This window comes from Lissotriton vulgaris, chromosome 10 (genome assembly GCF_964263255.1).
Source record: "Lissotriton vulgaris chromosome 10, aLisVul1.2, whole genome shotgun sequence".
Taxonomy (NCBI): domain Eukaryota; kingdom Metazoa; phylum Chordata; class Amphibia; order Caudata; family Salamandridae; genus Lissotriton; species Lissotriton vulgaris.
Window position 1 is genome coordinate 630,596,714 of NC_141698.1, and position 17,388 is coordinate 630,614,101.

The 17,388-nt window shown below is 46.9% G+C and overlaps 1 protein-coding gene across 2 annotated transcripts in view; it reads right to left on the reverse strand.

Annotated features, from left to right (window-relative positions):
* The window catches only part of KMT2C (lysine methyltransferase 2C), a 1,555,522-nt gene that overhangs the window by 236,624 nt on the left and 1,301,510 nt on the right, over positions 1-17,388 (reverse strand). For both annotated transcript variants that reach the window (XM_086941472.1, XM_086941471.1), the window contains 2 exons: positions 14,825-15,003; positions 14,556-14,698 (listed from right to left, as the gene is read on the reverse strand). In XM_086941472.1, the coding sequence (XP_086797598.1) occupies positions 14,556-14,698; positions 14,825-15,003 (322 nt within the window). The remainder of the gene's footprint in view (positions 1-14,555; positions 14,699-14,824; positions 15,004-17,388) is intronic.

Consider the following 17,388-nt stretch of genomic DNA (forward strand, 5'->3'; position numbering starts at 1 on the left):
TGGAATCCCCCAGACTGTCCATCCCTCTAGTGTCATTCAGAGGGTGCAAGGGGGCCAGTGCCACTTACCCTGGAGTAATGAATCCACAGAGTTCAATCCAGTTTAAATCCAGGTGCTCCAGCACTCCAAACAGAGGTTTGGTCTTCTTCAGAGTCCTTTGAAATCCATCTTCCCCACCTCTTTCTACTGCACAAACTATGTTAAGCAAGATTGGAAAGTTCAAGAAAGCAGGCTCCCCTGTTCAATCCTGGGATGGCACAGCATTCCACCATTGTCCAAACACTCCTGCACACCAGCTGGGACATTCCCAGTGACTTCAAGTGATCTGTTGAAAGATCTTCTCTAACAAAGCCCTAACCCTAACCGCCACAGGTGCCTGGTACCCTCCCTCGAAAACTTCAAATGGGAGTATCTCCTTTGATTGGCTGCAGAGGTTTATCTCCCCACTTTGTCCTCCCAGGCCTCGTGCAGTGCAAAAAGTAATTACCACATGCACATTCCACCCTACCTTTCCAGGAACAGGCCCAAGCACTGGCACTTGGTCCTACTACATGGGGAGTTCTTTGACCCTCCTGCTTGCCAGCAGATTAAATAACTTAGCCAAGCAAGGGGAAGAAAGTCCTGGAATCTAATTAGAAGTTGAATCAGAGAAATATGACAAAACCTCAAGTGCCAGAACAGGAAAGATATGACAAAAGTGATACTAGATCTGCACTATGGGTCCAAATTTTTTCCATGTGATCAGTGCAGGACACTAGTCTCTAGGCAGAACATTGACAAAACTATTTTGTTGCAGATTTCACACATAATGTATAGTAAAGTAAGCAGAAGTTCTCAAGTAATAACTTCAGACTTACACTAGGAATTCCTACTCGCATTAAAAGGCCTTCACATGGCCAAGAGCAATCCCTGAAAGGTCCCTTTTATGACAGGCTACCTGAGGTCAGACACTGGGCTGAGCTGGAATGTAGTCACACTCGCTCAGCCTACACATGCGCACACATATGTGCCTACATGTTCACGAGCAGCCAAACCAAAGCCTCTTACTCCAGCTGCATACCTTGTTTTAAAAAGCAGGCACTGGCATCTTGCACTTTCAATTACTTTTAATAAAATGTACAGAGAGTGAAAGTCACTGAACTCTAAAGGTGCAGTTGCAAGACTTCTGACCTGACCCCGCCTCCCCCATAAGAATGAAGGTTGGCGTATACAGCTGCCCCCACCCTTGGTGGATGACAATCTGATATGCTAGAAGAAGAGCCCACTCCACTCAGGGTACCCTTCTGACAGAAAGCCAAGCTCAGTTTCTTAGTATGGTTCCAATACGGGACACCAGGGTATATCCTTCAGACATCCAGGCCACAGAAGTTAGCAATCCCTTTTGGGCCATAGAAGGGCTAAGAACCATCCCGGAACACTAGCCCACCTGTCGCCCTAATGAACAGGGTGCATGTCCCCTACCCAAGGATTCTCAAGCACCAGGAGTCAACTTGGAATTGCCACTGGGCCTTGGGCTGACATCGCCAAACGTCCATCCACTTCAGCCAACTAAAAATGCCCCAAGCAGCAAAGTGGAGACCGACGAAGGACCTTAAAGATCTCTCAGTGACATGTGACCGGTGCCTTTGTGGGCTTACATGATAGCCTTCCACACCTCTCAACTACAAGCTCACACCCATAAGCTGTACCTTTGCCAGACAAACCAGGATTTCTGTGGGGGCTCAAGACCTGCCCTAAGGTTGGCAACCTAAAGCTCACCAGACAGGAGTCGGCCAAGGCAGACACCTCCACCACCTGTCCTTCCATCAGCTCAGAGCGACAATCCCTAGCAGAAGCATCTAGCACCAACCCAGACTGATGCTCAGGATCCCCTATGTCTAGAGTAGTCTCCACCTAGTTGTGTCACTGCAGGCTCCATCCAATTTTTTACACATCCTCCTTCAAATGGGCCTCTGTTCCTTGTCATATGGTCAGATCTCACCAAGCCTACCTGAATAGACACTGGTCTGGGAATTGCCACAGACACAACCTCAACATCTAGAACAACAGTCTTAAGGATGACATCCTTCACTGTACTTGGGCAATTGCCTAATTTACTTTGACCTCAGTGTCTACCACTAACCCATCCCGGGAATATACAGAGACCACCACCACTTTTAGAGCTCTACAAGGTCAGTTGATAGATTAAGAGAGGAAACTAGGGCACTCACAATCCTCTCTTCTGTATCCCTAAGGGCTACCACTACACTTATCCTTTCTGGCACCACTCCCTCACTAGGCCTGCCGCTACCATTGGTCTCTTACCACCTAGCCTAATGGACATCAGGAACTACTATTTTTCCCTTGGGGACCATCAAGGGGAAATTTCTTGCGGACAACCCCAGAGTGCTGGCAGGACCTAAACACATATCACTGACATTCCTAGGACTCTCCCTCCCACTGTGCTAGTGGGTTTTGGTCTGCACAGAAGGCAGGAAAATCACAGCAACGATTCAGCTTAGGTGCACTGTGAGGATTTGTGTGCATTATATGGTATGACTGTGGGGTTTTACCATGAAATACACTTGCAAAAACTGTCTTGGGTACAGTCAGGCTCGATTGAACAACCTAAAGCTTAACGCTGGGTAGCTATGGCTTTTGAGCATCAAGGTTTATATAAAGGAGTTTAGAGTAAAGCATTTAACAATATCAATTCAATTCAAATAATCTTTATTTCGATCATAAAAGATCATAAAAGATGTACAAATTGATTTTCATCATTAAGCAATTTAAAAACACTTTACAATGGGCTAGACAATTTTTAAAAGGAGTTCCCCAAACTCATGATTACGGCACTACTTAATAAAATGTCACTAAACAAACGGGATCAGGGCATGTATACAAGAAAGTTAAAAGAAAAAAGTGTTCAGGCGGTTATGGTGTCATTGATTATTCTTGTGTGTAATCGCCACATTGCCGTCAAAAATTTTGCCATGGCGAACACGGTTGGTGCCGATAGATCTGTCTTAAGGACTCTGTAGGCCGGGGCATATGTTCGGAAGCCCAGGTTCTTTAAGTGAGGAACCAGCCAGTAACTCCTAATTCTACTATAGGCTCTGCAGAACAGGACCACGTGAAGATCACTTTCCAGTTTGTAGGCGCAGGCTGGGCACACCCCTGAATCCAAGCAACCGGCCCAAGATTTTGTAAGGGACCTTAAAGGAAGAGATCCAGACCTCCATTGCATGTAGATCTTCCGTGCAAACACAGGTGTCATGCCATGTAATACGTGTTCATGACTGTATGAGTCTTTTACTTTGATAAATGTGTCGGTTAGGGATCCTTCCCGGGTGGAATTCAATGTTTTTTGGAGCATAACACTATAGAATAGATTTGAAAGTGCTTTTCTGGAAAACCTTGCGGACGCAGTTTCCGGCTCATACCATAGCTCTGGGACTCCAAGAGTTGTGCACAAGTCCCTGATGTACTTTATCCAGGGGATTTTAGTTGCATTGTTTAGTCTAAGAAATTCCTGTAGTTCGTTTCTATAATTTGTCAGATCCTGGCTACTCCACAAGCGCCTCCAATAGGTCAGGGGTTTAAGGCCCAGTTCCTCGGTGATTGGTCGCAGTGCCAGATCCAATCTGAGGGGGAGAAGAGGAGTGCTTGGGGGAAGTGCAGCTAATTGTCTGATGAAATTATTTTCTGCAACCTGTATGGTATATAACGGAATGTGTCCCCAGAGCTCACCCCCATAAGTGATACCCCCCCGAGCTTGAGCTTTATAGATATGGATGGCAGGTACTAATGGACGAAGTGGAGATTTTTTGGAAATTCTTGTAATGGCACCCGCCCTCTGAACTAATTTTGTGGTTGCTTTTGTTTTGTGTGGCAGCCATGTCAAGTTCTGATTAAGGGTTATACCAAGATATTCTATTGTGTGAACCCTTTCCAGGATTGTTGTTCCTAGGCGGGGATTTGGGCAGTTTTTGGGTTTGGGGTTAAGAATCATGAATTTTGTCTTTGAAGGGTTTATTTCCAAGCCCCTTTCGTTACAGAACCCCAAAAACCCATTCAGGACCCTCTGAAGCCCCATTGGCGTTTTTGACAGCAGCAGGGTGTCATCCGCGAACATGATTGCAGGCACCCTGCAGCTGTTCAGTTGTGGTGCGTCGATGTTAGGGATCCTGATCAAGTGCTCTATCACCCCGTTCGCAAATAGGCAAAACAGGGTCGGCGCCAGTACGCAGCCCTGCCTTACCCCCCTGCGAACGGGGAACCTGTCCGTCAACCTGCCCCCTTTCCCATATCTGACTCTGGCATAGTTGTCAGTGTGCAATCTAATTAAGATATGGAGGATATCTCCTGGGACACCCAGCTCAGCCAACACCTCCCACAATTTAGCCCGCAGGACCAGATCGAAGGCGGCACAAAGGTCCACAAAGACCGCATACAGTGCCCCGCCTTCGATCAGTACCGTCTTCCAGTAGATGATATTCAGTCTGAGTATTTGGTCGACTGTGGAGACTCCTTTTCTGAATCCCGCCTGTAGAGGGCTGAGGATGTTGGTCTCTTCTATCCAAGATTGCAGCCTGGTAAGTATTAATCTGCCAAATAGCTTCTGGGAGACATCAATGAGGCTGATTGGGCTGTAATTGGCTGGGAGCAGAGGCGACCCCTTTTTGAAGATCGGGACCACCTCCGCCCCCAGCCAAGTATCTGGTATTTCCATCCCCCCAGCACTGCGTTAAATATCACTAGCAGATAGGGTGCCCAGATTCCTGGTTCCTGCTTGAATAGGTCGCCCGGCACCCCGTCCAGGCCCGTTGCCTTTCCCGAGGACAGCCCACCTATCGCCATCCTAATCTCTTTTACAGTAAAGGGATCAGAGGCCTGTTTATCATGAACGATGGGTGGCAGTGGTTCTATCCTCCCATCCTCTAAGGAATATAACGACTGGAAATGTTTTTGCCAGACACTTGCAGCAATGTTTGGTTCAATTGCCGAGGGAAGATTTCCAGAACCGTGGTTGATTATTCTCCAGAATTTACGGGAGTCTCTTATTGCTAAAGACTCCGAAAGATTCTCCCAATGCTGGACATCCCACTCTATCTTGGCGTTAGCTATAAGTATTTTATACGCCCTACGTCTGATGGAGATCTCTTCCCTCGGGCCACCTGCTTTAATAGTGGATAGAAGGTCACGTTTTGCTTTTCGGCATGAGGTGTTAAACCAAGTGACTTTATGTGACCCCTGCGTTCTGGGAGGTCTGCTGCAAAAGAGGTCTTCTTCAAGTTTTTTAATTAGGTGCTCATGTACCTGTGCGAGATCCTCTCTGATTCCCTTCGTGGACTCTGAGGTCCATAAGTCAAAAGCCTCCTCTAGAATTGGGGTGATCCCAGCATAGAGGGTAGCTAGCTTGTCTTCGCTGGTAACTAGTTTTTCCCATCTTATCCTCCTCCTATTGTTATCTAGGAGGTGTCCCTCTCTAGGCTTTTGTTCATTTGACACCCGCTCTTCCGTACAGGGGATGGCATAATCCAGTTCTAAGGCATTGTGATCGTTGTCCTCTCTAGTTGTTACTCTAAAGTCCGCCACCCTTTTCCAGGCATGCATCTGTACCAGAAAGTAGTCTAGTCTAGAGTCTCTCCCGATTTTGTTATACGTGCATTTGCTCGGAATATCAGACCTGACGCGACCGTTGCAGGCTCTCAAGCCGTGTGTGAGAGTAAGCGTGTTTATCTGTACGGCTAGTGGTGTCCATGCTCTCGGAGGGGGAGCCTCTGTTGGTGGAACCTGCCAACTTGAATCCTCCTCTAGGGAGGGTCCATCAAGTAGGCCAGGTAATGGTTCGAAATGCGAGTTGAAGTCTCCCCCAACTAGGTATGGTATGCCTTCTGGAATGGTTTCTATGAGAGAGGACAATGCCTCAATAGTTTTGGAGGTGGCAGATATGGAGACTGGCCTGGAATAGACGTTTATTAAGAGTAGTTTATATAGTCTCGGCCAGTCCAGAAGAACAGCCAGTATATCTTCCGAATCCACGGTATGTCGTGAAGCTATGCAGCCAAAATCCGAGGCCACCCAGATTGCCAGACCTCCGGATGGTCGGCCTCTCCCACCCCATACTGCTTGTGTCGAGAAAGTCTCAAAGCCTCTATAGGTATGCTCCTCCCTTGCCAAAGTCTCTTGAAAGAGGCAAGCACTTTTGAAGTTGATTAAATCAGCCCATGAGTCCGAATCTATTTTATTGGCCATTCCTGCCACGTTCCATGAAAGGAGTTTTAATGTATGAGGGACGTGGTGCCTATTTCCCTTCGTGGTTTGCTTATTCGTTTGATTTCTATGGACTATTGGAGATATCCCCTGTATCGGCCCTTGTCCCCTAAATGTACCATCTGAGTTAGTTACCCTTTCAAATCTCTGTTGGCAATTTCCAGAATTTCTAGTAGCAAGATGGTCCTCCCCATGGGTAAAGTTGAGGGGATTTTGGCCGCCGCCGTCAATGGAATTAGATGTATCGTGCCCTAGTGGGTACGGGGGTGCCCTTTCTTCAGAGGCCAACTGTCAGTCCACCATTTCAAGACAATCATAACGATTGAAAGTCGGCAGAAACGGTGGCTGATAGTGTCTGGGGTGCCAAGTTACTTCTCGTTCAAATCCACCCCTTCCCATTCTTCTTCTTTGTACAGACTCCCAACCTTGAGGGTCATCATAAATTGGGGGGTTGCCTGATACTGTTCGCATTTGATTATAGGGGATTCTCCTCCCTCCCTGGTTCCCCCCCCCAATTTCCCAGTGGTTCATGGCGGTGTCCCCATCTCTGGTCGTTGGGTGTGTAAGTATTTGATGGGTAGAAGAACGAGAGAGGAAGTGGATGGATGGTATTTCCCTTGTCCTCTGGAAAGCAGCCACAAATATAGGAGACTGTTCCTGGTTCTTTAAAGCTGACCAGAATACAGTCACCACTAATTGTTTTGGGCGTCTTTCCTACCCATGAGACTCTTCTTACCATGCGAATATCGCTGGTCATGCCTCTGGGAAGTGGTCTGTATGTGGATAACCAGTTAATTACTTTATTTTTTAATGAGGCCCCTGTCTCACTTGAAGCTGGTTTTAATTCAGGTGCCCCAGCTAGGATAACGGTATATGCAGCTACCTCTGGTGGAAGATTTACAGTTACTGTTTTTTGTGCTTTTGACAATATGTTATTGGGGTCCTGAGGATTTTGTGTAATGATTGATGAAGCTTTCGGGGCGCTTGTGTGTTGTATCTGTGAATGTGTTGTATCAGTGGCTGCAGGTGTTTGCTGTGAGCTAAGGGGTTGTTTGTTGGAGACATTCGCTGGAGTAGCTGGTTGGTGTGGTTTGGCCTTTAAATTGGGTGCTTGGTGACTAACTGGTTTTGGGTTTTTGGTTGAAGTTGAGAATTTTGTTTTTTCGGCCTCATTGTTTTTAGCTGGGTTCTGAGGCTCAGGGTCCTTTCTAGGTTTAGGGTTTGTGCTGGCGGCTATGGGACAGGGGATCCCAGGTTTCCAACTATCCATAAACTGGGAGGCGGTTTTCTCAAATTTAGTGAGTCTCGCTTCTATTTTGATCAGGCGGGCTTCTAGAGGACTAAGGATTGACCTAAGCAGATTTCCTATATCTGCAAGAGTAATATGCTCTTCTGCTGTCTCAGTATTATGTTCTGTTGTGGGAGGCGGAGGTTCAGTGGTAGTGTTGACAACTTTTTCCAGGGGAGAGAGCTCCGTTCTAGCTGATGGTGAAGTCTCGTGTATGGTATTATTGGTGCTAGGCTTATTGTGTGTTGCCCCTGGCTTTGATTTTTTCACCTTTCTTTCCCTGTGGCTCTGTTTCCTCATTTTCCTTTTTTGTATTGCTCCCTCCCTTACGCCCCTTACTGTATTTGGGGGCTCTGTTATGTCTAAGGTGTTTATTGCCGGTGGGTTAGGGGTTTGTGCAGTGTGTTCTCCCACAGTTGAAATAGTTGGAGGTTGTGTAATTTGTGTCAGTGGGAGTGAGAGTAGACTCATATCTTCGAGGTCACTTTGGGTTTCCTCTGAGAGATCTATACTGATAGGTAGTTGGTCCCCTCCGCAAGCTCCAAGCTGCGAGCCATCTATGTTCGACCTTTCCTCAGGGGTTTTTGCCATTGCTAGAATACCCATAGATGATCTCCTGACCCACTCGATTTCTTGGGAAATGCGTCTTTCTAAAATAGTGATGTCATCGATCAGTAAAGATCCCGCCTTTAGGAAATAATTGTCGATTTTATTTTGGGCCGAAGCGGGCGTCGTAAGTCCAGCGACAGCCGAATTAGCTTTGCTCCTAGTCTCCATTTTACTCATAGTTTGTGGTATGTCTTGAGGATACAGGAAAGGGCCAAGTGATGTAATGAGGGGGAGGGACACGGGCAGGATTTAGGAGGATGGCCCGGTCCGGTCTCTGCCGTCCTCAAACGGCCCGCTCTTTGCCCGGTCTTCGCCCGCGCTTCTGTCCGCGCGCGTCCCGCGTTCGTGTCTGGAGGCGGGGCTAAGTAAGAGGAGGAGGGGGCGGGAAGAGGCACCAGGTGCACGCGATGACCTGGCGCAAGCACCTCTGGGCCTCGCAGTCCCGCTCCTGCTGGCCGATTCTGCGTCCCTCTCCCTCGGCAGCAACGCAAATCCAGGAGTGGAGCACACGGGCTCTGGTTCCCCACAAGATTCCTCTGTTCAGGGCAGTGTCAGCAGCTTTCTCAGCGCAAGGGTTTTCCACAAAGTATTCCACAGGAAACGACTGCGAGCGGCACCCGGGAAGCGGGGGCCGCGAGTCGTTATCAAGCCTTCAGGGAGGAGGGGGCGGGAAGAGGCACCAGGTGCACGCGATGACCTGGCGCAAGCACCTCTGGGCCTCGCAGTCCCGCTCCCGCTGGGCGATTCTGCGTCCCTCTCCCTCGGCAGCAACGCAATTCCAGGAGTGGAGCCCACGGGCTCTGGTTCCCCACAAGATTCCTCTGCTCAGGGCAGTGTCAGCAGCTTTCTCAGCGCAAGGGTTTTCCACAAAGTATTCCACAGGAAACGACTGCGAGCGGCACCCCAATATCACATAAAATAAGAAAGCCACACAACACAAAAGAAACACAACAACAATTTATAAATAGAGATTATATTTTATGGAATTTTGATTAGCAAAATCCACTAGAGGGTTCTGGAGATACAGATTAGTAAAGGTTTTTATCACTTTTTAATTCAACCGCAGATAAGCACTGGTCAACACAAAGTTTACAAACTTTTCAAACGTTTGTGAAAGTTCGGCTACTCCTGCCTGGCTTGGGTGACCAAATCCAATAGGATGAAAGTCTGGGGGGCCAATGGAGTAGATTTAGAAAGTTACCTGGCCACCAGAGCCTTTTCCAGTCCAGTTCCAAACTTTATAGTACGACCGCCATAGACTTTAGTGGAGTGGTCCTGATACTGGAGCTACAAGATGCTCCGGTTACGTAGCAGTCAACGGGGGTGCCTTTGTGGTGGTTTCCCGGTCCACAGGTTTTTCCACAGAAGTCGAGGTCCCTCGAAGACCTATTTGAAACCCAGGAAGGCCAGCTGCGGCTGGGCTACCGATAGTCGTACACCATGATTGGATCGAAATCCTTTAGTGTCCTTCTTGGGGGACCAATCTGAACTGAGACAAAACTCCCGGGTCCAGCGGTCTCAGTGCAACTTTTGCTCGTCGAGGATCGGCCTCTGGGGGTGCCCAGCGGCGATTTCCTCGAAGTGGCTACTAACTCGCCGGTTTGGGCTTCTTCCGCTTTAATATCTCTGTTGGGATTCCTCTCGATGCGCCATGATGGTCTGATAGATGACAGAGTGTGACGCTCCTGGAGGCACCTCCGAGAGATTGGTGGGAGGGGCCGGGCCCTGGAGCGAGGCTGAAGCCTGGGCTGAAGCACTGTCACCTAGGCCAGGTTGTGAGAGAGAAAGAATAGTCCCAAGATAAAGAGCCAGATGAACCAATGTTCTTACTTAGAACCCCTTTGTACTAATAGCCTTGTGAACAGTGTGGGGGCCGCAGGGGACCTCGTTATTGAGAACATCATTGAGCCGCCAATCCCCGATGTCGCTACCGTCGTCAGCCCATTCTCTGTCCTGGTCATCATCCTCGTCAGCTGATGAGCCAGTGTGTTCAGATAGGGAATAGAATGTGTCCCCCCCCCCATCAGGCTCCCTGGAGGGGGGGACAGGAGTGGCAGGGACCGCCTTTTGTATAGGGATGCTGACAGGTGTGGCAGTGACAGTATTAGTTTGTACTGTGATCCGAGGCAGTGGATAAGCAGAGGTAGATGTGCTGCCCAATTGTTGGACTAAAGCTGCCATAATTCCATTCTCTGGGGAGCCAGGCACAGGTTGAAGCGCACTGGCTTCGAAACCATCACTGTTATTGGCGACTGCTGGGCTGGTAGCGCTAGACCCCTGCACAATAGGTTGACCCTGCCCAGATGAAAGTTCCATAGTGACACCCCCGTGAGAATGAGAAATTCCAGAAGTACACCCTGAGTCAGAGACAGTGGAATCATCATTTGCGGCTTTAACACTTTTCAAATGCTCAGATTTGCCAATCTCGGCATCGCGAGAGGCTTTACACTTCCCAGCCTGGGTTTTAAAAAAAACAGGTAATGTTTGTCTTGTCTTACTGCTGGAAACAGGCGCCGCTTGGTTAGTGACCGGTTCCTCCGTTACCGCAGCATCCCCTAGGCCAGGTTGTGCAGAGAAAGAATAGTCCCAAGATAAAGAGCCAGATGAACAAATGTCTTTACTTAGAACCCCGCTTTAATATCCCTGATTCTGTTCCAGGAGGCCAGCCAACTGACCCTTGAAGTGACTGCTTTGGCAGATGCACGCCGACTTTTGCATGTTCCAAGAGCCACAGTCCTAACTTCACTAGCACAAAAGTGCAGCAAGTTCAGCCAAGTAAATGATGCAGCCTCTCTTTGTGTGGGGCAGCAAGGCAGTCCTCCTTCGGTCCTTGTTCTAATGCCGATGTGATCTGAGGTTCAGGCTGCCGGGAAGGAGTTCTGAGGGAACAATACTGTCACGAACCAATGAGTTACCAGGTCCACTCCTCCTAGGTGACAATTTTATGGCTATGTGGTGTGTCTGGCAGTACCAGAGTGTACTATTCTGGCCACTCTCAACATGTCTGAACCTATCCTCGATGGTAAGGAGCTTAGTAGCTCATCATAGAGGTGTGGCAACCTGGGGTCTATACCCCTATGGGAAAACTGGTTTTGGCACTGATCTTTCCTCTCTGGCCAGGTCTCCAGCCTATTCACCTAAACAAAGGGCAGCCCCCTCTGAAATGTTATCAACATATGCCCACCAAAGGCGACTTTTACTTTGAAACTAGCCGTTTGGGCTAACACCCCCGAGTGGCTTCCTGCAAAGTGGAGGGGACACCTATCCCTGCAATGGGCTTCTATTGTTTTCGAGCCAGAGAGTCGTTCACACAGCTCCCCAAGCAGGAAGAATGCTGTCTTTGGACCTGGGCATCAGGTCGGGTTTAATGCCAGGATTAATTTGATACTTCACAGTACCCTGTTAAAAAGTCGCATTCAGAAGTTACAAAATGACAATTTGAGGGGTTGACAAACAAACATCCACACTTAATAATATACAGCTCCCTAACATAGGGCTCTTAGGCCTTACTTAGGGAAGAATCACATATATTGTTATGGGAAAGGGTGGCTTTGACATTAATGGCAATGGAAAAGTCGAACTGGGAGTGTGACAACTACCCTTGCAGTGTGCAGTGGCAGGCTGTGAGCCATTTTGTACTTTGTCACGCACAGGGTGGCACAATCAGTGCTGCAGCCTGGGTGAACACTCTTCCTTCCATGCCCTTGGTACCATATACTAGGGACTTATAAGTAAATACTTGCCATTTGGGGATAGACAATTCAACATACTCTTTGTGATGGATAAGAACACTGGCACCGAAGTCTGGCTAGCAGGCATCAGTACAAGCTCAGCGTCGATATGGCGTTACTCGACAGCCAATTCAAACTAAGCTTTGATGAAGAGACTGGCACGGATCACCAGGAGGGAGGGGAATGTATGGGGGTGGCGGGAGGATGGGGGGATGGGATGGTGGGTTTACCTATTGTTCAGATCCCACGATGATACTGAATACAAATACAGAAGTGTAGTTGAGATGTGTTGCGCACTGTAGTTGGAACACCTGTATTGGGGATGAATCCTCGTTTAGGAACCAGTATGAAGAAGTGGGTTGTTGAAGTTGAGGGGAGGAGGAAAAATAGAAAACACCAGCTGATGGACTACAGAAGAGATTTTATTCTTGTCACTGTTTCGTTGATGCAGCTGTGAATAAAGAGTTTTAAAAAAAAGCTCAGCGTCGAAAAACCAGCAGATAATAGCACAAATGGGGCAAAAATAGGGCGGGCGAGGGGGAACCTGCCAAAAGCCTGTTTCTTTACACTCCCATACTTGAAATTTGAATTGCCCATGACAAGAGCTGGAATGTCCAGAAACCTCCCAATCATCCCCTGAAACATAGGAAGCAGGGTATACCATTTCTTCCCAATCTCTGTGGTGCAGCTGCATAACCTATAAAGAAGTGCCTTCCTCATTGATTTCACTATGGAAACAGTTGCATGACAATGAAAACCGGAGACAGTAAACACCAACCAACTAACTCTTCATATGGAACTTATGTGTTCCTTTCCAACATCTTGAGTTCAAGCAACCAAACCTTTGAACCCCTCTCAGAGCCTCGCACTTTGATATTTGTGTCTTTATGCCTAGGTAATGTGTATAAAAACTGAACTTATCAAAGTTATGGAACTGTATACTACTGATCCTAGTGCTGGCAACCAAAGTAAGAAAGAGGGTGATTAGTTGAGAAGGATGTGGATCATTTACAAGTAATCGGTCCGTAATTTCGATCTACTAGGAACCACCTCCTCAGAGTAGGACTTCTACTGCTCTGTCTCACTATTATACATGAGTCAAGTGTTACAATAGGGTACTTGGTTCCCAATAGGTAGAGGGTTGCAGACTTATTTCTTAACAAAACCTACTTCCTTCTCCATTAATAACTCACTTTCTTACACATCTGTCCAACTTATGGTTCTCCATCCCGGGAGGAAATGTTGTATCCTTCCTCTTAACGGCTTAGTATGGGACAGTAAAGGCAAGGTAAAAGAAATAAGTTTGAAACTGCTTTCCCTGGGGAGGGAGAGTAGAAGGAGAGGTGTTCCTGCTGGTGCGATTGGCCTCGGCCATTGCCTCAAACTCTGCCATGAAAAGACTTGCTCTGCTGTTGTTGCACATGGTTAGGAAGGCTGGCATTATCTGCAAACTAGCAACTTGGAATAACCCCTAAAATTCCTACACTATTCGTGGAACTTCTCAGCAGGAGACAGGAGTCCAAGAAATCATGCAGTGGCTGAACTTTCTTAAATCGTTTCAACACCGAAACAGCCTTCTTTCCAAACAGTTCAAAGTCATACAAGGCCATGTCCATCAAAGACGCTTGGGCAGCTCCTGAAAACCTGGTTCATCTCATCCTGATGCTCCTTGTATGCACTTAACCTGTGCCAATAGCTTTGCCAACATATACTTTGGTGTCCAACCCAGCACTCAAGATATATTTTGCGGTGTCCAGGCTTTCACGTAGCATTTGAGCCATTGAGGTGCTTATTTGGGGCTCTGCTCCATCACATCCGGGGAAGTATGGAGTCCCTGCTGAGTAACATGGCATATTTCTGGGGAGTTGGCGTAGGAGTATTGCTGTAAAATTCTTCTGATCCAGTCTGGCGCACCTGGGAATATTCTAAATGTGAGGAGTCTACATATAAGAAATCTGCAGTTAGACGCATCACCCAGAACATTACAGTATATTTTTCTCAAGCTGTAAAATAGTCAAAAAGTGATGGCGCTTGTGGATTTGTGTTCCTCTTTCACATTTATAACTAGGAAGCATTTAGACTTTAATTCTTGGAAAGCCTGCTATCTCACTTTTTTAGGGTACAAGGATGACATCCCATTGGAAGGAATGCTTGTGAAGTCCATCCCTTTCAAAGGGAGGCCAACTGTAGCCGAAGTGGATCAAATCTTCTTGGACAAGAACATCAAAAACAGTTTGACATCAAGTTCAACCTGAATGAAATGATCCTAACCCTGCCCTTCTTGTGGAGAGGTCACTATCAAAATTGGCATTTGTGCTGACTGTCCTTCAAAATACTTGTGATGAGCTAATTTGTCCGAGAATACTGAACACTTTATGGAGCTGATGCAGGACATTGCCCCTGTAGCTCAAAAAATGTGTAGATTTTGAAATTTTTCCAAAGAGCTCTCCCCGACCCCGCCCCCCCACCCAAACTCCACCCCCAAAAATTAGTTCTTGTTATACTTTTCCCCATGGAATGTTTTCTCTCTGTCCGAACTGCAAGGGTCCGCTACTCTCACAATTGAGCTGCAGGCGACCTGTGAAAGAGATGGTGTTTGACAGTGCTAAAAGCGCTGAATAAAGAGAAAGACCCCATTCTGGAGACAGATATAACTGACAGTAAAGCATTACCTCAGTTACTGTTGGATGCAAAGTGATTGCAACAGAGATATGGCCAGATTTGGGACTGTTAGGATTTTGCATAAACTGGGAGCCAAAAAAAAGCATCCTGGAAGAAGTTTCAGTCTTCACATCATTCCGCCTCGCTTCTGAACCTGTGCAAACAATATTGAAAAACAATATAAAGTTTAAATCATTGCACATGATCAGTGCTAAAACACTAGTTCTTATTAAAGGACTACATTTTTTCAAGAAAGGAAGAAAGGTTAAAATGCTCTCACCTTTTCCAGTGCTGCTCGGCAACATGGGTATGACAGGCGATGGAGCAGGATCTGGGGGTTCCTCCTTCACAAGCAACAGATCAGGATATCTGCTGATTTCCATTCCAACAACACTTTCAGGCGAAGAAGATGGCACAAAGCTTTCAGGGGTGTCTCGGCCATCACAGAGATCCTGAGTCCTAAGTCAATACAATAATAATGAATGTACAATGTTTTTAAACAAAGTAACATGCCATGAATAACAGTACAGCTTTTAAAGTATTCACACATCAGAATACCACTAATCAATAAACCACAGGTTTTTAATGAGTTTCAACAAAGATATTTCACATCACTAAAGAATCTTTGAATAAAAACGGTGGGTTCAAGCTAAATTAAAGGAACAATGATTTTCAACCACTTAAAGTCTGAGCGTTAGAAAGAACACATTACTTACCTTCTGTAACAGTCCTAATGGATACTATATCGACCTGCAGATTTCTCATCTTTAGAATATCCCCAGGCACCAGATTGGATCTGGAAGATTTTTCAGCATAACCTCTTCATGCCTTTAGGAGGCGTTGTACAGTTCTGGGTCAACTCTGTTCCGCCCCAAATGTGACGACTGTACCGGCATATAGTAGCCACCCAATCATACAGAGAGCTGTTTCTTTTGGAAACCGTCCGCACCCTTGGATCCAAAAAAACTATTGTTTGCGCCAGTGCGCAGTAGTCGAATTTGGGACATTTTTCAATGAGGAAAAGTCTGTTCCACAAAACTGGCAGCCAGGAGGGCAGTGAGGAATTTGTGGTTAGAACAGAGCATCCAAAATAAAGAGTGCTACTAAAGGGAAGTAAGGAACGTGATTTTCCGAGAGATATAACTAAGTGCAGATTACTTTTAGAATAGATACCAAAAATAGATACCTCTCCAGTATGGATATGTGGTATGACTCGGATCAAAATGTTCGGCAGGACCGATAGGCAATAATGCATTTCCCGTAGGACCTAGCTGTCAAGGAAGAAGTGCTTCGTGAATGCATGCACTGATGCTTTGCTTAAGTTGCAGCCTGACAAACATCCACAAAAGAGACTCCATATGCTAATGCAGAAGTAGCAGCCTTGGCCCTTGTGGAATCAGTCGTCAACCCTTCTGGAGGTTGAGGCTGCTTCTTGGCCATGGCATAGTAGATCTTAATGCAAAGGACTATCGACCTGGACAAATTCAGTCTCTACACTGCTTTGCCTTTTTTGCCCAGAAGAACCCCACAAAAAGGTGACTGTCTAAGGGATGGTCTTAGGTATGATCGATGTAAAAGCTGACCACTCTTTTAGGGTCCAATTGATGGAGTCTCTCCTCCTATGTTAAGGGGTGATTTGGGGCAAAGAAGATCGGAATAGTGAAGGAATGCCGGACGTGAAATAATTCACATCTTTTGGTAGAAAGAGCGCTCTAAATCTCAGCACCAAACGGTCCGGAAAAAAGGTGTGTGAAGAAATGTGCATTAGTATATGGGGTGGTTGTGCGATCTCACCGTGTAATATTGGTACAAACACGTATCTGGTAAAGTCAGGTTTGTTTGTAAAACCATAGCTCAGTCCTGAGTGGCTGGGGCACAGAGCAGTCAGGCTTTATCAAAGGAACAATTATAAAGCATTAGGAAGTACCAAAACAGTAGAATAGGAAAGTAACAGCACAATAAAATCCACACCAATTTAGAAAAAGTGTGTATTGTTATCTTGAAATAGACACCTCAATGACCAAAATTCAACAGAGTTTCCGGAGAAATGAAGTTTTAAAGAAATACATCACAGCTTTTCACTAAAGCACAAGTTACTTACCTTCGGTAACGATATATCTGTAAGAAACAGTAGTTAGTGTTAGATTCCTTACCTTAGAATATCCCCAGGCGTCAGACTGGATCCGGAACGTTTTGCGTAGCAGTGCCTCTACGTGTCGGTAGGCGTCGTCTGCAGCTCCGCATCCGTCGTCGGGATAACGTCGGAGTACTTAGACGCCGCCCTCGCTCACGTCAGTTCTTGTACATAGCTTTCCGCGCCAGGAACGCAGAGCCATGCCAGAGACCGACACGGGTGCCATAAAACTAGGGCCCTCAAAGGGAATACCTTAACCCTAGATGTCGGTTCGCAGAACGGGGAGGATGGGTGGGGCGGTAAGGAATCTAACACTAACTACTGTTTCTTACAGATATATCGTTACCGAAGGTAAATAACTTGTGCATCTGAAAGAAACAGGTTAGTGTTAGATTCCTTACCTTAGAATAGATACCCCAGCAATACCAACCCCGGTGGTTGGTCTGCGAACCAATATCACACCAGAAAGTCCTGGAGAACGAAACGGCTGAAAAAGCCATCTCACCGGACTTGGCTGTCCAGGCAGCAGTGTCTAGCAAACGTGTGCAGCGAGGCCCACGTAGCTGCTTGACAGATGTCCTGCAAGGGGACTCCCCGACCCAGGGCAGTAGTAGCAGCTGTGGACCGAGTGGAATGGGCCCTCAGCCCAACAGGGGGCTCCTTTTTAGCCAAGGAGTAACAGACCTTGATGCACAACACGACCCACCGAG